The following is a 23,511-nucleotide window of genomic DNA, read 5'->3' on the forward strand; positions in this document are numbered from 1 at the left end:
GTTAAAAGCAGGAAAGGAGGAGTAAGGGGGCATCTGGGTTCTGGTGTTGTCTGTCCAACTAATTGAGGCATGCTGAGGCCATGCTGTCTAGGAAGGGACTGCCTGCCTGCCTGCCTGCCTGCCCATGGGATGCAGAGGATAAATTCCTTCTTTTGCTTGGTCTGAACACACAGCTTTTGCTTTACATCTTAAACTCACTTTATCTCTCCACTAGTCTTCTCTCCCTTTGTATTTTTTCCCCATCCTGCAGGACAGAGAGGTGAGCAGCTGGCTTTGCAGGCACATGGCTGCTGGCTAGGTCCAACCTTGCAAATTTTGCTCCCGAGCCTGGGCCAGGTAACAAGCATTTTTTGGCAAATCAAATCATTGTGCCATCCAGAGTTGTGTCATTTCTCTAGCTTCTTTTGATACCTGCATGGTATGTGTTTCTCGCCTACAATCTATTCCAAGCAATTTGAAAATCAACTTGTATTCCTCAAGAGTGGCTACAGGCAACTGACTCTGCATACATTGCTTTCATCATCTAGCCTTAAGGCTCAGGCAAATTCATGAAGGTGAGGAATTTCAGAGAGAAGATTGTTCTTTTTGTACTTAATTCACCCCACTGGATTTACCAGCAGCTATTAATCATGGCATGGTCTGTATCACACACAGTTCTCTCAGCCCTGTGCAATGCCAGAGGCACAATGGAACAAGATAGGGAAAGGCAATCAACCCACAGTTCAAAGTAAAATGGCAGGTCTGTTCTTCTGTGGGCTTAGAATAGTGCAGAGCAGAAAATCTGTCTTTGGTGTGCAACATGTGATGTGTCTGGAAATCTTCTGTGTATTGGATCTGAAAAGCAAGGGCCATATTAACCCCTTAACAGAAGGCTTTTCAACACCCTTCAATCATTTTCTACAAGTGAATTCTATTGAGTGAATGACTGAGTTTAGTATGTATCTAGCCTGCTTGATAATATTATTCAAAGCTGAGTGTCATTTTATGTAAAACTGTTTTAGATTTTTAATAAGAACCTATATCAAACCTCATTTAAGACGTGCATCCCCCAATGTTTGGAGAAGAGGAGGGTCAGCAGAAACCTTACAGCTCTCTACGAATACCTGAAAGGAGGTTGTGGTAACATGGAGACTGGCTTGTTCTCTGCTTAACCAATGATGGGGCAAAAGGGAATGACCTCAAGTTGTACCAGGGTTCAGGTTGGATATTAGGAAAAAAATTGTCTCTGAAGGATGGTGAGGCATTAAAACATGGCTGCCCATGGAAGTGGTGAAGACACCCACCACCTCTGGTAGTGTTCAAGAGATGTAGATGTGGTAGTAAGGGACATGGTTTAGTGAGAACATCTTGGTGGTAGATGGGCAGTTGATCTTGGAGATCTTTTCCGTTTTGGTGACTCTGAGATTCTATGATTTTGTGATCTTCATTACCTGTGAGCTGATATTGATGAATAAATAGTTTAGTGACACTTATACCTTATTTATTGTCTCACTGCAAATTAGTCCTCCACATGTTTATCTGTGTTTTACATCTTGCTTTTTTTAATCCTTTAGTCAGTTCTCTAGCATCACTTTCACCACATGTCCTTTAAGAAGAGCTGTCTGCATTAGCAAATTAGGAGATATATGTTTGTGCACTAAGACACTGAAATATCTGGATGTTCAAGGCCAAATTTGTGGACAAATATATCTATATATGTATATGCAAATCTGATTTGTAAAGCTCTTTCATTATCCCTCCATCTTCCCTTTATATTTTTCATGCAGTAAAAATGACCATGATGACCCTTCCTTGATGACTCAGCATTTCCGATGCCTGTTCAGGGAGCACTGCTAAAGCAAAATAAACCAAAATATGAGATAATCATTTGCTTAAATGCTTCCCTAAATGCACTTCTATGCATCTTATGTTAGTGTCTGCATTAACACCATGTCCATTCTCTGTAATTCAAGTTGATTAAGTGAGGGGATAAAGTAATATTGTGCACTGTCGAGCTATTTCATCACAGCAGTCCTTAAGCCTGAAGTTACTTCAATAAAAGTCGTTTTCCAAGATGAAGATATTTCCTTCTCTATAGTTCACATTAGGACCATATACTTTGTTTACCATGTCCATGATATAATTAACCAGGGTTGGTCGAGAGGAGGGAATGTATCTTCTATTTAACACAGACAGCATACACTGAAGAGTGGAGTTTCTTAGTGCAACAAGACAGGTAAGTGTTTCTTTTTACTGATGTGGAAGAGACAATTGTAAGTCAGGGAGGGAAGCTTTCGCCATTGCGCTCTGGGGTGTGTGCGCCATTTATCAAGCTGACTACTCTGTCATATCAGTGGAAGGACCCTGGAGAGCCCTGACCATGAGATTGAAGGTTGGTACCAATTTACTGCAACACAAATGCATTGAATAGGAGAGGAAGAGCTACTAATCTCTTCAGTTTTCTTACATTACCCTGAAGGCTAGGGAATTAAATGAAACAGTAGCTGGTGACAACTTTAGAGGGTTCCAAATGCATGACAGGAAAAGTATTAAAATAGTTCAATAGTTTTATTTTATATGTGTGTGTTAATCTCACCCCTGCATAAGGAAAATGGTTAGAAAAGAGTGCCTCTTGTATATATGTCTCCTCTACAGAAGGAGAGAAAGCTATTGAATTCCACATCTTCCTAGTTAAAACTTGGAAGAAACATTTTAAAAAGATACATAAAATGTTACTTTCAAAAACAAAGTATATCCTGAGGTCTTGTCATTTTCTGTTTGTACACCGACTCTGGCACACTTACATTGCATTTTTGATCGTTAGCAGCACCAGTCTCTGCAAAATCAAACAACAGGAGAATTTATTGTGCTAGTCAACTTTCCTGCCCACCTCACACAGAGAGAGATAGTCTTTGTCCCACTACAGAAGAGTGGAAGAGATGCCCACAGTTAGCTGGTAGTAGCAATTAAGATCTTGTTGGAATGTTTCAGTCAGAGAGTGCTTTAAATATAAAACACACCACCTTACTTCCCAATTAGTCATTTCTCAGCTTGTATTAAGAGTTACAATGCTGATTATTGTTATCCACACATACGCTCCCCCCTAATTTAGATTTTCCTGACTTCTCTGTGGAATCTTTCTCTCTTCAGAGACTGCAATGTTAGTTCACAAAAATATAGGAAAGTATTTATATATAATCATCTCCTGTACACATTTAATACTTGTTCAAAACACATAGCACCTTCCTTTACAATGCTACCCATAGGAGCAGCTGCATTCCAAGTGCCACTAGCAAGATATAAATAATAATAATACTACATGGTTATATATAACTGGGAATAAACTTAAGGCATCCTTATACCTTCAATTTAAAGGACTGCTAAAGGCCATCATTTTCCATTTCCTAGTGGGCTAGGGGAGAGGGGAGTCACACAATAAAAGGACATACACAATTATTATAGCATTACTATTTGCAATCCTAGAGTTAAAGGTCAGTGTGTTTTGCTACTGTAATATTTCCAGGGATTTATAACTTGCCTGCATAAAAATTTTGCTGTGGGTTAATATTTTCTACACTGAGTATTAGTCCCGATATGAATTTTATTTCTTATTTTTGTTAGTGGGTTTAAAAAAAAAAAAAAAAAAAAGAAGAAGAAGAAGAAGAAGAAAAAGTCTGACTACAGATGCAGTTGCAATCCTAGGTTGTTTAAAATGTATGTTGTCTTGTAGGTGTATGCAGTGAAAACAGTTGATAAGAAATCTGCTTTATAAAGTAAGACAGTGAAAAAAGATCCAAAGTGCTTTCAAAATCTGAAAAATGAAACAAGGAGGAATGACACTGACGTAATAAAGTTTTACAAGGTCCAAAGTATTTGTGTGTCTACATACAAGTGTCATACATGGATGAATTTATTGTCACAAAAGCAGCACGGTTCTTAAAAAAGTAATTCCTCTTTTATTGCTCGAAAAATCATTTGTACTGTGCAAAATGATAATGGGTAATCATGGGAAAAACACTACAGTTCTACAGGATAAATACAATCTTCCTAAATGTCATAAACAGATGATCTTTTCCAGGATGCCCTGTACAACTGGGGCAGAAGCTGATGCATACTGCAAGCCAATGTAATACATAGAGAGAGGGCTTCTGTCAGTAGTTCAGAAGTCCACGAGGGAAACTGCTGCCTCCCCAGCCCTGCACTTACCCTCACCTCAGCTTTGGGGCAGCTGATTTTTGAGGACTTCAGAAAAATCACCCCTCCCTCTCTGCAGTGCCTGTCCAGACACACAGACACACTGCTGTTTGTACAGGTCCCTTAGCATCTTCTCAGCAGAACCATGCTGCAAATCAATTTAAACGATGTGGATTTAAAATGGTCTCCTTTGAAGCCAGCTTCCCATGACTCTGCTCCTTGATAAGCCACATTTCTTCATGAAGAATTAATCAGGAAGATTAAATAGCCCTCCCTCCTCCAAGTTTTAACTTATCTCTTACAACACATGCCCCACTTAGAAGTCTTGCTCCCACACCAGAGCAGTGGTCCTGAGCACGAGGAATATTTGGAACATCTACAGTCTTTTCCCTGTCTGACTTTCTTCCCTGCTGCTTTCTCTAGAGAAATTCACATATAATTGGCAAATTTGAACTTCATCAGATCCTGTGGCTTTGAGCTGAGCTTTTGTTTTTGCTTTGAATAATTCTCCCTTATCCCTCATGCAGGGAAGGTGACCTGTGTCTTTGCACACCTACTGTTGGAGACCTTATTCTGTGAAGGTCTTGTCTTTCTTGTCTCTCTTTCCCTCCTTTACTGCCAGCCCCTGTGCTTTCCCAATATCTACCTTGGGAGGCTTTTCTTATTTGGATGACTCCTCCAGAACACAGCATCTTTCTCCAGTAATGCATTCTGGACCAGTCTCTGACACCACAGACTCATCATAAGAAAGCACTTAAAGTTTTTCCTATAATTAGAAATTGTGATCTAGCTTACATCTGTTCTTACTTTATTCCATCTATAAGAATTATGCTTGTTTGTTTGTTTGCTTGCTTGCTTTTTCAACAAATTTTACAGAATACATTTAATTTTATACAATATTTTATTGGGAAAAAATGTATGATTTCCAATTAATTATTTCCCCACAAGAATAATAGATTTCTAAATGATTGTTCTCCATCCAGGAGCTTTCCCAGACTTTAAGAAATAATTTTAAGTAATGCTGATTCTATTTTTAATTCAAAACAGTGTGAGCAGCTGCAATCCACCAAATTAACTTGAAATAAAATTGGGTCTCAGTGTACTTCGACCTTCTAGCTCTCATTCAGTCTCTGTCTGAGATCTTATTTTAAAATTTCATTCAATACCAGCCCAAAATACCAGTGCTTCCCTTTGTCCCACTGTAAATAGTGAAGATCTGTAGAAGAATTATAATGGTGAAGCTAAAAATTGCTTTTCTTACCTTGCCTAAATTATTTCCACTTTGCAAGGAGACTTCTTCCTTGTGAAAGCTTGTTAAATCCCTTTTCTAGGTATTTCTTTTCTGCTTAAAAGGTAAGTTGTCTCATGCCATATTTTTTTCCTTTCCCCATCAGAGGGATTTTCTTCTCAAGTGTTTTGCATCAATCATTACCCATATTCTATGATCTAATCCTAAGAAGCTTCCAAAAATGACAGAATCTCTTAAAATGCTATCTTTTTGAGCACAAATGCTAAAAGAATTTATTTTAATGTGAGTGCCGTTCCTGATATGCTCAGCTGCAGTGCCCTTTCAGGTAAGAAATACCATGACATTTGATCTACTGTCATGGAGGCATCTGTGCTTCCTAATTCTGGATGGGTGGGAGAGATGATAAAATACTTCTTTTATTAGGATGGATAAGAATTAAATTGTTTTCTGCAGAAAATGAAATCATGATAAATGAAGTAATTAGCCTCTCAGCTTTTATGTTTTGGGGTGTTGAATATTTGGGTACTGTTCATAGGAGCTGCAGAAGGAAAGCTCACCAAACATCTAATCCTGTGGGGACCCTCAGTGTCCCTGACTCCTCTTGATTTTTCTGTCTTTCGGGAGCATCCCTGGAGGGTGCACTTTTGTTATTGTAAAGCAGTAGTTGAAGGAAGGGTATATGCACAGACTTTCTGGAAAATGCAGTTGTCTGTTAAAAAATGCAGTCATGTCACTTGTGATAGATCGTTTGTAAGAAATGGGATTTACATGTCTGGACAAATCAGTTGCCTTGGCTTTGGTGTGTACTTGCACATAGGCAGACTTGGAGTGAGTTGCTGTGCGTTGGATAAAATGACAGCAATTGGTGGTTCCATGAAAACTTCCTGACTTCTCCTTCTTCTGCAGTCTAATGTTTGCAGATTTAATACGATGTCAGTCTGACTAATTAGGCAGGGCAGAGTGCTGCACTGATGCAAGCGAAGGGTTTCCACTGCCCTGTCTCCACGTCTCACTGCACTGTCCCTGGAGAGCAAACCTGGCAGGTTATGTACTCATCTGGAGGTGATGGAAGCATCTCCATTACCCCAGCACTGTGCAGTGCGTCTGAAACCACACCCTTGCACCTTGATGCACCCTTTATCTGCCACCACATATCCCCAAAGTATAGACTTGAGTTGTTTGAGCTGCTATATCAGGAAAATGGGAAGAAGGGAGCTTCATGGAATAGGACAAGCCTTTTTGTCATTAAATCTAACCACGTATTAGTGATGGTAGCCTTGTCCTGTCCTTGTCCTCTTGTAAACAGAACCTGAAGGGCCTAGCTGGTAGTTATTGTGCAATTAGCACTCCACTTCCTAGGGATGCTTTGTAGCCTTTAATATTATGGTTAGTAACATCCAGAATCACAGATTTAGGGGGAAAAGGCAGGTGAATGCATCAGGAAAAGCTGAGTGAGAAAAGACCAACTGCACATGACATATGCTTCTGCAGCAAGCGACTGGACAGTATGTATGAAACCTTGCTGGAGTCTGAATATGTCTCTGGTCAAAGAACCTTAATAAGTGTTATGAAGGAATTACCTTAAGAATTCACAGGGCTTTTAGCTTCACAAAGGAGTTTAAATGCCTGTGCCTTGATTCATTCCTTCCTAAAGCTATTATGGTAACAAGAGGCGCAAATGAAAGCAGGGCACTTAACAGACACTAAATAGGTAGCCATGTTTAGTGGTTCTTGTTTTTGTTTACAAAATAAAAGCAGCAGTTCTAGTAAGATCATAAGGAGACAAGGGGACTCTTATGCACTAAGGAACCAGCACTGTTACTTACTCTACGGCTTGATAATTTAACAAAATGTGACAGCTAAAACCCACTGGCACATGCTGCAAAGAAGGATGTGATAAAATAATGCTACTCATCTTCAAGGCTGTCAGTTCAGCAATCAGTACTTCTATTCATCTCCGCGGCCTACTAACTCAGTGCTACCATGCAACAGATAAACCCTAATCCAAGTGACAGCGTTCAAATCAGAACTGATTTGATTGTTCACATATGATACCACAAGACACCAGAAGCCTAGAGAGTTTATAAAAATGCCTGGATGTCTCTTGTAGGCACACTTCTGCTCTGAATCTCTTGCAGTGCAGAATACACCAGCTCTTAAACCTGGGGTAATTTAGGTCATGAAAATGCTTTGGTGGCACAGTCAGTTCTTAACATAATCTAACTCAAGCTAGAGCTCAAAAATAAAATGTTGTTCAGATCTTGTAAAATCCGCCTGTTCTGTCTTCATGGTTCCCTTACAAGTGAAAACCTTTCTCTGAAGAGTCAGGACTTGTCCTTGAAGAGATCAAACATGAACAATTTTGTTCCCATGCATAAAGCACAAAACATAGGATAGTGGTTTTACAGCACATACATTAGTATTTCAGAAGTCATCCTTACTTCTTGGGGTACAACAGCAGTTCTTGCAACAACAGTCACAACAGAACTGCTATTAAAATGGGAGCCAGTAATTGTAATTTTGTGGACATTCAACGACAACATTTCATTAGGTTTTGAAACTTAATTCTGAACACGATTCTGATTATATTTCTGCTTCGTGGAAATTTCAAAGTGTAGAATACCTTTCTTTTATTATTTTTCCCTACATTTCCTGAAGTTTTGGAGTAAAGATTAGGAGAATAATTGTTCAAGAATTTCAAGAAGACAATCTTGATGGAATAATTGAAAGTAGAATGTGACCTCCTGCTGTTCAATATCAAGAATGAAAACTGAACGAGTTTTCAAGGGAGATGTCAAACTCTCTGAAAATAGAGTGAAATTATGTGACTTCTAGAGGCAGTAACTTTTCCTCTTGAGTCCAGATCACGTCAGAAAACAGAGCAAGTAGTTCTCTTTGTAGTCTTATGTCTCTTTGTAGTCTTATGTTAAGAGGAACAGCTGTCTCAATTTAACAAGGTACTTAAACCTGTATCTCATTTTGAGCTTACAAGAAATTTTTTAGTCCTGTGCTTTAAATATGCTGCTGAACATATTGCAGTGAAGAGTTCTCTGCAATCAGATTTGTACACATTATGTGTATACATCAGACTGTGTGGTTGTTTTCTTTTTCAAATGAAACAAATGAGAAATAAATACTTGTCTCCTGTGTAAAATGGCTTGTTGACTTCTTAGCTCCTGTTATTATATAGACTCTATATTTTATTTTAATACTGATATATAACTGCCTTTTTATTGGGGTAGTTTTTTTTAGTACTTTAGATCATTGCTGAAATGGCTCCTATTTCTATATCAGGCATAGAGTTCAGCCACAGATTGAGTTGTGAGTTTATAATGTGCTCAGAAAACCATATCTTACTTGGCAAGTTTACTTGTATTGCCGTCATCCTCCTCATCACATCCAAGATGCATCCGTGGTCTCCCAGCACAGAATGCATTGTCCTCAACAGGTCACATTTCTCATTCTCTCTGTATGAACAGTTCTCTAAACATTTTTACACATATTGTCCTACAGCTGTTTTTGATCTGCTTGCTAATGCTGCTAATGTATTTAGCTCAGTGAATATTTTTCACGAATGAACTTTTACCAGGAACTAAAATGCAGACAGAGTCTCCAAATCCCTCTGAGCTGTGATGCTGCCTGTACAGAATGTTTGCTTCTCACAGTAACAGTACCTACCGACTGGTGCCACTGTAATGACACTCTTGACAGGGAAGAAATATTTAAGCATACCCTAGCAGTATGAGCACATTTGAGTATGTAATAGCAGTTTTGCAGAGTGGTCACTTTATCAGGAATGACTGGGTCAGGATCAGCTTCACAGTTCACTATGTTTGGTCATAATCCCATCACCACTGGCTTAGTAAGTCCCTCCTACTGCTTGAAATTTTGTGTATGTTATAGTGATTTGGTGACCTGCAAAGAGACTTTTGGAGGTACTTGAATGTGCTGAGTGTAGTTAACACAATTAGTTTTGGCAATCTTTGTTACAGGTTTTTTTCTTTCAAGTCTGCTGATTTTAGTTACCTCTGTCCTGTATCACAGCTTGCAGTTTACTTCATTTGAAAGAAGAAATGCTTGGTAGTACAGTTAGACGTCAACTTCTGCTTTTGCTGGGGAGGATAAAGTAAAGAGGAACATATTTATTTATTTTCCTTTGCTTTGTTTTGTTTTGTTTTGCTTGTTTAATTAACTACCTTCTTCCCAGAAATCTCAATTCACCCAAAGAAAAATGATTTTCCAGCATTTTCTGTCCTGTTACCAGTCAGTAAGTTTTAGCAGATTTCTGCAAACTCTTGTTCTGACTTTTTTTCTGATTACAAATGATCAGACATTTCATCATCTTGTTCTTTAGATGTTGTATATAAGCACACTTACAAATGCAATATAATGATTTTAAAATCTGCAAGAACTATTCATAAAAAATGAAGCATAGTTATTAGGGACTCAGGGTAAAATCCAAGCTTCTGCATTGATAGTTGAGATTAAAAAACAGTACCACATACCTTTTCTTTATGTTTTTATTTGATAGTAAGAGAAGATATAACCTTGCTGAGCGGGTGACAAATTCAGTTACAGACAACCAGTACCTGACAGGTTCTATCAGAAAACCAAACAAGGCAAAAGTAAGTATAACCACTACCAGCTGTCACAGTGTTGGGCAATGAATGTTTGATGAACCTGACCTGCAAATACACACATCCTGGTGAAAGTCAGCTTTAAGTAGTGTCTGGGCTGACAAAATTAACAAAAAGAGGCCTTTGTTGGTAAAATAAATATATATCACTTATTTATTTTGGTCTCTCCTGATAGAACCACACCAGTAAAATTTGAAGTGTAACTGCATTTTTGTTGAAAGAGATGTGGGGAAAAATTCAGCTGTGGTTTATGGCACATAAAACTGCTAAGGTTGATGGAATTGTGTCCTTTTATAGCAGGTTATAGAGATTAAATCAGACCATGAAAAACTATTTTATTTCCCTACGGTTTAATGATGAATTTTGCATATTGGCCCAGTGAAACTTTGAAGATGATGTTTTAATAGCATTGTTTTCACTTTTTGCTATGAAAAATAGCATGAGAAAATGAAGTTTGAATTGTCCAGTCTTGGTAAATACTTAGCACATCCAAATGTTAGTATTTTTTATTTTATTTTATTTTTTTATTTTATTTTATTTTATTTTATTTTATTTTATTTTATTTTATTTTATTTTATTATTTTATTTTTCACACAGGGAGAATCTTCCTGTGAACAAAGCTCACTCTAAGCAGCATATCCTGGTGTGCATTATCCCCTTTTCACTGCAATCAAGCAAGGTTCTCCACTTTTTCTTCTGTTATTCTTGCTCTTAAGAATTTGGGAAATATCTTCATAGTGCTACATCCTTAATATTAAACGCAGGTGCTAACAATGTTATTTAGACTGGAGAAGATGTTAATAGGACATTTGGAACACTTTTTTTACCCTTCTTTGGGTAAGGAACTGGCTAGAGGGCAGTGCCCAGCTGGTAGTGGTTAAGGGAGTTAAGTTCAGCTGGCAACCTGTTACAAGTTGTGTCCCCCAGGAGTCGGTACTGGGGCCCATCTTGTTTAATATCTTTACTGATGACATAGATAAGTGGATTGAGTGTAAGTTTGCAGATGACACCAAGCTGTGAGGTAGATTGCTGGGCTGAGGTGAATTGGATGAGGTTCTACAAGGCCAAGTGCTGGCTCCTGCACTTTGACCACAATAACCCCTCGCAGCGCTATAGGCTTGGGGCTGAGTGGCTGGATGACTGTGAAGAGGAAAGGGACTTGGCAGTGTTGGTTGATGCACGGCTGAATGTGAGCCAACAGTGTGTGCAAGTAGCCAAGAAGGCCAAAAGCATCCTAGCCTGCATTAGAAATAGTGTGGCCAACAGGAGCAGGGAGGTAATCATCCCCCTGTAATAAGCTCTAGTGAGGCTACATCTCTAATACTGTGTCCAGTTTTGGGCCCCTCGCTACAAGAAAGACACTGAGGCCCTAGAATGGTGTCCAGAGAAGGGCAACAAAACTGGTGAGGGGTCTAAAGCACAAGTCTTATGTGGAGCAGCTCAGGGAGCTGGTGTTGTTTAGCTTGGAGAAGAGGAGGCTCAGGGGAGACCTCATTGTACTCTACAACTTCCTGAAGGGAGGCTGTGATGAGGAGGGTTTTGGCCTCTTCTCCCAGGCAACAAACAGAATCTGAGGAAATGGTCGTGTGTTGTACCAGAGGAGGTTTAGATTAGACATAAGGAAAAAGTTTTTCTCTTAGAGAGTGGTCAGGCACTGGAATGGCTGCCCAGGGATGTGGTGGAGTCGCCATCCCCCTCAGTGTTCAAGAGGTGTCTGGATGAGGAGCTCCGAGATATGGTTTACTGGCTTGTGGTAGCAATGGTAATGGGAGAACAGATGGACTAGATGATCTTGTAGGCTCTTTCCATTCTTGTGACCCCATGATTCTATGATTCTGAGATTTGGAACAAGTGATGACTTGACCTAACCACACAGCTGAGAATCAACTCTTTGTATTCATTGTTTGTTTCTTCTTAGCTAAAATCACTGTGTAAAATATCTGAATGCAGCAGTCCAGAAACAATGAAGAGCAGTGCAAAGAAAAGAACAGAATACTGGTGTTGAGCTGCTTCTGCTTTCCCTTCAGTATTTCTTTTTACAAGAGCTAGGAGTCTGGACCAGATGTCCTAGGTATTCTGCAGGGCCTTGTCTCTCTTACTGGTTGAGAGATAAACTTGACTTTCTATGAAAAAAGAAAACCCCTAAGGACTGGATTTTGTCTCAAACATATGAGTGAGAGAAAGTTATTCATCCACAGTTAACAGAAATCAATACATATAAATGTAGGTATTTTTTCCTTTACTTTCTACTCTCTGACTCCGCTTTCTGTTTCTCAGAGGGAAGAAATGTAGACTCCCAGTGTTTAAAGTACAAGTGACAGTAGGACAGTAGAAAAGTTTGTAGAACTTTTATCTTTCATTAGAGTGACTGGTGCAGTCAGTAATAACAGATGAGCCCTTTTGTAAAACAGATCTGCAGCTGGTCTCCTTTTTTTTCAAGTATGTCAGTTAGTCTTCATAACAGACATGATATTTCTTACAGAACCTGTTGTGCTAATAATATTCTCAGATTATTACAGATATAACAGTACTACAGTACTAAATCACTGCTAGAGATGATAACAGTCCATCTGATTTAACAAAACAAACCAAAAAAAGTAAGGAAATAATAATTCCATCAAATGTGGGGTTTCTGATGCCCTGGCTATGAAGAAAAAAAAAACAAAAAAACCAAAAAACAAACAAAAACAAAACAAAACAAAAACAAAAACAAAAAAAACCCCAACCAACAAGCCCTGAATTTAAAATAAGAACAAACAGAACACACACAGTCACAAGCTTTGTCACACTAAAGTATTGTTAATCTGAGAAAATCTTCAAAATCCTGTTTTCCAGAAGATCTCAGGCTATTAGAAATTCTTACCCAATGCCATATGATGCAACTCAGAACATACAGTTCTGTCTCAGGAAAGGCAGTAGTCAGAGACTACCAGTTTAAGTTGTATTTCAAAATTTGAAGGATATTAATATGAACAACTCAGTCTGATACTGTCATCTATATGCCAAGGTCCTGTGAGACCTTTACTGAGGTGATGAAGCCAGTATGCAAATGAGTTGTTTGATGCAGCTCCACCGAAGTCAATGACGCTACAAATCCCCCTCAGGATGTTCGTATGTTCATATGTTATCTGATGAGATGACTATTTTTATTTGACTATTTATCATGCAAAAGGCGAAAACTTTTTTTCCCAGAGTAACAGTGAGACATTAAATTTGTACATGACTATCTTGTTTGCCACTGATAAAGTGAAAAAATTGGTTCCTTAATTTGTTCCCATGCAATATGAATGGACTTCAGCATTCACTATCAGGAGAAACTTGGTGTCAAACTTCTTTTACATCAACATGTTTGATTTTTTGTTGTTTTTTTTTGGGGGGGGGGGGGGGGGGGGTTATATGTTTTTGTTTGTTTTTTAAATCAAAACAAAGGGATAATAAACTATGGTAATAAATTTCAGAGGATTTGGGCAATACATCTTGCAGATGGCTAGTAAAGATAAGTGAACTGGCTCACTGCTTGTCCCAGCATTTGTTTTTATATTTCAGTTTTATCAGCTCTTCCCAATATCAGATTAATTCTCTCTTTAGATTTAACTTTAACACAAATGTATGCCAGTGAAAAATCTGATATTTAAGTGAAAAACTGAACTAATTTTTATTTATTTTTATAAGTGGGCCTTTGCACCCCTCGTACATAGCAGTACCACTTGTCTGTGTCTTCAGAACTATGCCATGTTACTTTTTAAGTTTATTTCAAGAAAACTACTGAGTTTTACAGTAATTTTAAGAATTATGTCAAGTGAGGAACAATGTGTTTTGGCTCTGGTGTTTAAAACTCAGTCTCCCTGACACTTTGGAGAATATCAAAGTAAATTTTAAAAAGATCCTACTGCAAGTTGTGCTTACTGTACTACTGAAGTAATTTTTCAAGGAGGCAAACTTGAAGCACTGTCCATTTGTAGGAAGCAGAGGATGTCTGTTTGGTTGACCTACTACCACACTGTTTGTTTAGAATTTCTTGGGCTTTAATTCACATGTGCTGTGTTTTCCTCTTCTGTGGAAAAGCACAGAGGCACTGAAACTCTCATCGACTCTCAGACATTCTCACAACAGAGACAATACAGCCAGATTCTAACACAAGAGGCCTGATGATGGTATCTCTTTCACAGGGGCAATTGTGTTGACTGGGCTAGTTATCTGTTTTTCACTACTGTGCAACTGAGCAAAGAACCTGAAAAACATATTTTTATAAAGTACAATTAAAATATATCCAACTGCAAATAGTAATAATACTCTGGATCTTCCTTTCTAAGTGCAATGGATGAAGGATTTTGAAAGAAAACACTTCAAAATTCATGTTATGGTTTTTCCTTCATTTTCCTTATTATTGTAATTCCCATAGTCTTCAGTATCCTCTGAGTGGAGATGATATGATTTCACAATGTAAACAATTCACGGTTTTTACATCACACTTTAATAACTATCATGTATCACTTATATCCTCCCTTTATTTTCTGAACTTGATACTCATTATACTTATTACTAGTGTTGTTTCACTATTTTTCAAATTTACCCAGCATCTTTCTCATTCTTTCCCACTGCATTTACGTAATTCTTCTTCACTTCATCCCCCTTTCTTATTCATCTTATTTTAATTAACTCGTTTCCTGTCCCCTGTGTCACTGACATTCCTCACTCTCCACAGGTCAGACACTACATGAAAAACTGATGCCATCCCACTGACATGGTGAATTATTTGTAGCTGACATCTTTTTGTCCAGCAAGGACATTTACATTTTGGATAAATTTTGTAATGCTTTAGAGCTGGACCAGAAGCTGGGCAAATGTTGGTGCATCATCTGGGCATGCCAAGTGCTGACAAGCCTCTGCCCTCAAGGTCTTTGTCATGTTCTCTCAAAGAAGTTGTAACACTGGTCTGATGTTTACTCCTCATGCCTCAGTGCCTCTTGTTGAGCAAGACAAGCTGATTTTCACTGAAATCCACACAGAAAAATAATGGATCTCCAGAGACTGCAGGATGTTCCTGCTGTTACTTTCACTTGGCCTAAGTGCCATCTAAGCATCATGCTACCTCCAGCTCAACATAAAATCTTCCATCCCCTCCTCCACCAATAACACCAATACTTACTCCTCTCTTTGCTGCAGGCCTGATATGGTTAATGATTTAGCTGTGGGAATTAAGGCAGCAAGTTCAGACTAGTACAGCAGCTGGGTACAAAGAATAACAGGGTTTTTGTTCTGCACTGAATATATCACAGAATCACAGAATTGTAGGGGTTGGAAGGGACCTCCAGAGATCATCGAGTCCAACCCCTCTGCCAAAGCAGGCTCCCTACACCATGTCGCACAGGAAGGCGTCCAGGCGGGTCTTAAATATCTCCAGAGAAGGAGACTCCACCACCTCCCTGGGCAGCCTGTTCCAGTGCTCCGTCACCCTCACTGTAAAGAAGTTCTTCCGCACATTCGTGCAGAACTTCCTATGCTGTACTTTCATCCCACTATAACCACTAGCTCCTATCACCACCAAACGCCCACTACGCACTATTGAAGAGACCCAGACTCACCACTATGGCTCCCACACCGCAGGTATTTATAAACCTGGATCAAGTCCCCATCCTACAGCCTTCTTTCTCAAGAGCTAAACAGACCCAGTTCCCTAAGTCCTCTCCCGCATAGGCGGAGATGCTTCCAGCCCTTTCACCATCTTAGTGGCCCTCCGCTTGGGACAACTTTTCCAAGAGATTCCCTGTCTTTTTGTGTACTGGGGAGCCCATGAACTGGAACACAGTATTCCAGATGAGGCCTCACCGAAGCAAGTAGAGGGGGAGGATCACGCTCCTTCGGAACTGCTGGAGCACGGCTCTTTTTAATACACCGCCAGTATTGCCATTTGGCTTTTTGGCTACAAGGCACATTGCTTTGGCTCATGGTTAATCTGTCGTCCACCAGGACGCCCAGGTCCCTCTCAGCAGAGCTCTTCTCTGCCAGCAGTCTTCCGCCAGCCTGTACTGGTGCATGCAATTATTTCTACCCCAGATGCAAGACTCTACAACTTTGCTTTTGTTAAACCTCATCCGGTTTCTTACTGCCCAGCTCTCCAGCCTGTCAGGTCTCGCTGGAATGGCAAGCACAGCTTCAGGCGTATCCAGCCAATCCTCCCAACTTCGTGTCAACAAGCAAACCTTTGCTGAGGTGGTCACTACGCCTTCATCAAGGTCGTTGAATGAAGATGTTGAACAAGACCAGACCGCAGCACAGACCCCTGGGGACCCGCTAGTTACAGGCCTCCAAGCCAGACACCGCACCGCCAATGACAAAACCCTCTGCACTCTGCCAGTCCAGCCAATTTCAACCCACTTCACTGTCCACTCATCGTATCGCCATACTTCCTCAGCTTTGTTATACAGGATGTCATGGGGGACAGTATCAAAGAGCCTTACTGGAAATCAAGGTAGACTACATCTACCGCCTCCCCGCTGTCCACCCCAGCTAGTGGACATCTTCATAGAAAGGCCACCAGGTTGGTCGAGCACGACCTTACCCTTGGTGAACCCATGTCGCTGAGGTACTCCATGATAACCTCCTTAATCACCAGTGACTGGGAGATGGCGGATGCACAGCACAAGCTGTTCCATCACCTTCCCTGGGACAGAGGGGGAGGCTGAGGCTGCCTCATAGTTACCCAGGTCTTCCTTCTTGCCCTTTTTGAAGACTGAGTGACATTGGCCGGTCCAATCCAGTCTCAGCACACTCCCCAGTTCTCAAAGACCTCTGATAGATACTACAGAGAGCGGCTTCACAATGACCTTCCGCCAAGCCTCTCTCAGCACCCCGCAGATGCACCCATCAGATCGCCATGGATTTATGGACCTTAATGTTTCCTAGGCAGCTCACGGACGCACCTCTCCCTGAACTAAAGGGAAGAAATCTCCCATTCCCCAGACTCTCTCATCAACCTCCAGGGCGTCCCGGGATTCCTGAGGGAGAGGCCCTTTCACGAAAGACGAGAAGCAAAGAAGGCATTCCAGTATTTCCGCCTTCTCAGCATCCCCTTGTTACCAAGAGGCGCCCCCCTCACTAGTATGGGGCCCCACATTTTCCCTAGCCTTCCTTTTGCTGTTAACGTATTAAAAAAGCCTTTGTTTACTATTCTTTATCTTGCCTTAGCTAAGAGGTTCAACTCCTAGGTGGGCTGTTGGGCCTTTCCAATTGGGCTCGCAAAATCTTCGGTGCAGTCAGCGTTGCTGACACTTCGTTGTAGTTGTTCCAAAGTGGCGACGCCCTTCTTCCACATATCATGTACTTTCTTCTTTCCGTGGAGCTTGCACATGAGCTCCTTACTCATCCACACAGGTCTCCTTGCACCTTTTCCCGATTTCTTAGTCACAGGGATGCACCGATCCTGAGCTTGGAAGAAGAGCCGTTTAAACGCTAACCAGCTCTCACAGGTCCCCTTGCCTTCTAGCACCCTGGCCCACGGGCTAGCCCCAATATATGATTTTTTTACTTTGACCCCACATTTGCTGTAGATTTCTCATCCAGGATAGAAATGGGAACAGAAGTGAGGATCTTCAGAAGTACAAAAGACTTGGAATTTTAGAGGGGATAGAAGATTCTGAGGGTGTAGATTGCACTGTATTGGTTTGTCCATACACAACCATATTATCCACAGGATACATGAGTCAGGCTTGGATACTGATGAATCTGATTCCCACATATGAGACAGGTTCCCACACTGAGCTTCAATGGAGTTCAACACAATAAAGAGCAGAGATCTCCTGGAAACACAGTTCTGGAAATCCCAACATCATGGAAGTGACAAGTAAAGGCTATTTACAACTGCACTAGAAAAAGAACAGTGCCTGTTGAGAAATGGCTTAAGAAGATAGTTCAAGAGAGACTGAGATGACTATAGCATGTAAAGAGATCCCTATGAGATGCAGCTTTTGCTCTGTTCTCTAGATATACTGTTATTTTTGCAGCTTAGAAGTGTTCACACTGGGCAAAGTGTTATGCAAATATGAAATAAAGCTCAGAACCTTCCCGGAAATGCTAAACATTCTAATATTGTCCTTACAGAATCGAAAAACAGTATCATTTACCTCCAGGTTAAATACATCTTTCAGGTCAGAATCTTTTATTGATAGCTGCATTGTTTACTTCTATTTTTACAGACTCCCAGATCAATGCTTTTATTTTACAACGGATTTTTTCTCTTTGATGGATATTGGCTCTTGAAATATTGATGCCACTGCTTTGAGTAGTAGAAAAAGGAGGCAACATCTTGTTCCCTGCCAAAATATTTGCCTCCTCAATCAGGCTTTGCCAGTGACAATAATGCTGGCATTTTTCACTTTGGAAAACCTGAGGTATGATGTGATCTCAGGCTATTCATACTTTGAAGGTTGAACAGGTTTTTTTCTCTCTTCTTTCTTTTTCAGTCATTGAATTCCTATATCTTTTCTAGGCTGCTGTCATATTATGAGAATCCCAGAGCAGAGAGGACATACGCTCTTTTACACTAGATTTGGCCTAGGTTTGCAAATTCCACATAGTTATCTCTTCAATTCAACTGATACATTTGTAGACGACATTTTTCTATCCATCTCTGGGTGCTATTCTTGCCACCAGAAGGACTAAAAAATTTGTACTGATTGCAGCTAGGAGTTAGCATGCTCACAACTGGCATATAGGCTGTGGTTTTTGTATAATTTTCTCTTACTATGAGTTCTGTCATGGAGTTTTTCATCATATCAGTAATATGCTGTCACAGTGCTTCATATAGGTAAGTAGTACCAACGTTTTCTGGAAAGGGAAGAATTCATGGAGATTAGTGTGGGAAATACCACAATGGCAGCATGCAAATTGCTGGGATGCATTAACTAGTGCCAGTCTCCATACCTCAGAAATGATCTGTCAAAGAGAAAGACTGCTGAGACTGTTTAACCGAACAAATTGATTGGCCAGAAGAAAGCTGCATATGAAAAGGGTCTGAAAAAAATAGGACTGTTTACCATAAAAATGAGACACATGAGAAGGTATACAGAAGAGGATAAAAAAGAATGGATATCAACAGAACAGAATGAAATTCAGAAGAAAAGTAACATGTAGGGGTTTATTAGTGTAGGAGACTTCCTGTCACAGTCAATAGCTGAGGCTTTGGTTGGAGTCCTTCTCTTTCCAAAATGCATGAGCACACATACATGTATAAGATTTAAATGAGAGAAAAATTTATCATCCTCTGAGCATAGCCTTGTTTAAAGAAGGAACTTCCTGTGGACACATTGTGGAATTCTTCTGTATTTTAAGAATGGTTATTCTAAAGCATCCTAGAAGCACCGTCCACTTAGTACTGGATTTGCATAGACTGCATAGACAATTATTTGTTCCAATGACTCAGAAAATCATCTTGGTAGTGAGCTATATTTTTGACAACATGATTTAAACTAAAATTCCTAAATTTTCATTCTAATCTGAGCTGGTTTTAAATAACTGAGGCGAGCAAACTCAGTAGAATATTTGTTATATTTTCTCATTTCCTGTTTCAAACACTTGGCTGTGATATCTTAATTAGGACAGGGGAAACATAAGCAACTGTAGACTTGCTCAAACTTTGTGTGTGTGTGTTTGTTTGCTTGTTTTTATTACCCATATAATATGCTGGATAGAGGTGGAGATGGAAGAGAACAAGAGGGAGTAACTGGCTCTGTGACTCCAACATATAACTGATGAAAGCTGTACAGCAGCTCTTCAAAAAAAAATGTTTTCCAGAAAAGATGATCTTCACTTTTTCTGGGAAGTCATGGATTAATTGAGAATTAAGAATAAATAGTTTCTTCCTGAAACACAGCCTATAGATTTATTTTGGCTGCAACCTGACAGCATAATTAGGAGAATTAAACACCCAGTTTTGCTTTTCAAAAAAAGCCTATTTTATGACATAAAAATTAGAATTTGTTAAAGCTACTTCATGGAGGAAAAAAAAAATGAACTGAAGGGGAGAAAAGTGGAATATTATCAAAATACAATCAACAGTGTAAATCTGGTATAAAATAACTTATACATCTGGGTGAAAATAGCATTGACAGCCTTTGAGAAAACAAGCATACAAACCAAAAATAAAATCCTGACATTTTTATTGAGAATTGGAAGATTTTTTAAAGTCTAATCCCAATTTCTCTTAAAAGGATTTGGAATTTGAAATTATTTGAATTGTGCACATTCCTTGCATGTTATCATTAAAATAACAGAAAAGGGTACTTCTTGATTGTGTTAATACAAACTCAAGCTAGTGGTATACTTGAAGTCAGTATACTGGATCTGAAGCATGAGTATCTTTGCTACAAGCACATATTGTTTCATTTCACTTGCATGCATAAGTGAAAGTGTCTGGCAGCATGATATGTCCAACATGACTTATGTCCTGAGATCTTTTCACTCAGTCTACTAGATTAGTCTGCTATAAGCCCCAGGCACATTATGAGAAGATGGCCAGCCCTCCTGTTAACATTTGAGTAATATCTGGTTTAACTCAATGCATTACAGTGAAAAATATAGTATTCAAAGCCAGTTCTCTGCAAATTATAAGTAGTTTCACTTTTTATGCCTCATATTCATAGATCATGATTTGGTTATTACCATGACAAGTCTGATCTTAACAAGGTTTCTTTAAATGCTATTTTAATTTTCAGCTGTGATTAGTTAGCTCATTGTGAAATTAGTTACACTAAATTCTAGTAACATATGTATTTGTTGACAGAATGAGAACAACTCGGTAGTCATTACTTGTTATTCATTTAAACGAGCATTATCATCAGTCTAATCCCATTCATTCTCCCTACCACTTGTTCATCCTTGTGCTCTGCTTCAGTGACCTACGATCTTCACAACTATGTAGAAAATTACACTGAAAGCCAGATCCAGCTAAAAAGTCCTCTTCTCTGTTTGGTTATGTTTTCAGTTAGATCAGACTCTCAACCTGGTTACTTTGCAAATTGTATTACCAGCACATTGTAGGGTTTAGAGAAAGAACAGTGACAAGAGAGCTGCTGAAGAGGGGAACGTCTTTGTTTGGAGGATGAATAGAACTATAGACTTAAAATCAGGCTTCTAGTTCAGAACACTTTTTCCATGGACATTTACTTACTTTCCCACTAGCAAAGATTTCCACTTTTGTTTTTGAACAGAAAAAAAAAGCTAAACAACAAAGACACAGTATTTTTTAAAATAACATCTTAGTATTTTCAGTCACCCTGATTTCTGAAGCTGTAACTAGCTCTGTGGAATGAAGACTGACTTATTTATCTGAGGTCAAAGCTATGCTGGAATAGACAAGTACTGCATGTCATTAAAATTTGTGAAAGTCATTTTTCTCTTTTTTTATCATCAGAGTTCTAATGGGATAATGGGATGGACAATAATCATTCATTGGTGAAATAACCACAAGCCACTACAAAAAAAAAATCAAATAATCACTTTTTATATATGTGAATCTGTTGCCGTTGTAAAACACAGGCAAACTAAACATGTTAAAAAGCTAATAACAGAGAAAAAAAAAAAAAAAAAGTATCTTTGCACATCTGTTTGGCTACCTTTTCAACAAAGTATACAACATGATGCAATTCTCAGCTATTGAGCATTCAGCTAGACAACATGACCAGCTTAAGCACAGAGTATCACTGTTTCACCTGGTAGGTTATTTCTATTTCCATATCTCACCTCAGTTTTTTAAGTATTTTCATTAGAATGGAAAAATAGAAAACTCTCATATTCTTTAGAGACAAATTATTTCTGTGCTGAAGCACAGCATACTTCAAAGTTTTCCTGGTTTTTAGGGTATACCTTGTTGAAAGAGAGGTAAGGCTATTTGTCTGAAACTCACTGGTGATAGGAATAAAAGACTTGTTGTGGGGAGAAAAGGTGAAAGATTAGCTTCACTGAATTTGCCCATGGATAACAAGTTCTATTAATATTATAACTATTAAAAGGTGGTGTGCTATTGAAAAACTATATATGAAACTTTCATATATACATGGTGCCTAGTAGGTAAAATATGCAGCAGTGTGATCTGAATCAAAGAAAGAGGGCTGAACTTTGCTTGTAGATCTCAAAATCTCCCTTCTCCACACCAGCTACTATTTCAAGGGAAATAAGAAAATAATACAGAGAAAACAGCTATTAGCAGCTAATAAGGAGGGTTGGTGTTATGGGCTGCAAAACATTTTGAAGAGAAAAGAGCTATTCATATAATTTCAAGAATAAAGAATTAAAAGATGGATGCTGCTGTCAAATGATCAGAGGAGGTATCTGTAGCTCTGAATTGTCCCGTGTTCATCCCTGACTATCCGCGGCTGGGCCAAATGCCAAGACAGCGACAAGAGAGCGCATGGCAAATGGCCTTTATTGGAATGTGAGGGTCCCTTATATAGGTATCCTGTTTCATCTATACCTTCTTTACATATGCATGACCAAGCAGGGGAGGGCCTATCACGTTACATCCCGAGGGTCCGATTTCGCCTAATACACTACATTTCCCCCTCCCTATGATAGAGTAGCTTAACCCGTGACAACCCGATCGCTTTTACTCTTCAGGCTTCTTTAGAGCCTCTCATACATTCATTCTTGCTCACGTCTCTCTTCGAAGATTCCTGTCACCATCCGTCTGATGCATCCTTGGAGGCACTGAATGATACACGGTATGCAGATCAGCAGTGCGAGAAATAGAATGAGCCCTATTACTAGCACCTTTAATAATTGCTTAATCCAAGGTCCAATACCTCCAAATATACTACCCAGCCAGTTCCCAAATGGATCATCCTGGATGCCAATCTTCTTGGTATGATCTTGCAACCAAGCTAACTGCTTATGCATTGATTCACTATGATCACTCAGGTTAAAACAACACATCCCTTCGACATCTTGACAACCATGCCCTTGGGCCAGAAGCAAGAAATCTATAGCTGCTCTGTTCTGAAGTACAGCATGTCTAATGCCGCTTACGTCTACAAGCAGGTCCGAAAGAAGTTGAGAAGTAACATTAGCCTGTTTTGCAGTCCAACAAGCCAATCTTTCAATTTCTTTCAAAGCACGTGCAGCCGCTACCCCAGGGGCAAGGAACGAAGCAAAGATCCTTGCCGTGGGTCCCCACAATTTAACATCATCGCCACATTCAGAATCCAAGGCGTGAATTCCTCTCTTAGGTCAAGTGTGATTGAGTGCCTTATATACCTCCGTAATGTTGGGTGATAAAATAGTTAACCTTCCTAGATAACAGGGTTCCCCTATTGCATTTCTTGGAATCCCTTGCCAAGCGCGATCCCCACAGATAAGGAAAATTCCTGGGGGTAAGGCTTTAGCGGTATTATTATTCCAGACGGAAATCGCATATATGCCTGAGCCTTTGGGAAAAGAGGCAACGACGCAGCCATTGTA

General features: G+C 39.5%; 1 protein-coding gene across 1 annotated transcript; it reads right to left on the reverse strand.

Moving 5' to 3' along the window:
- Positions 1-22,461: 22,461 nt before the first annotated feature.
- On the reverse strand, positions 22,462-23,280 carry LOC116652502 (syncytin-A-like; the record flags this gene model as incomplete). Its single annotated transcript, XM_032441381.1, has 1 exon — positions 22,462-23,280. A coding segment is annotated over one exon (585 nt), but the record flags the coding sequence as incomplete, so codon positions are not given.
- Between the last annotated feature and the right edge of the window lie 231 nt (positions 23,281-23,511).

This window comes from Coturnix japonica, chromosome Z, assembly GCF_001577835.2.
Source record: "Coturnix japonica isolate 7356 chromosome Z, Coturnix japonica 2.1, whole genome shotgun sequence".
NCBI lineage: Eukaryota > Metazoa > Chordata > Aves > Galliformes > Phasianidae > Coturnix > Coturnix japonica.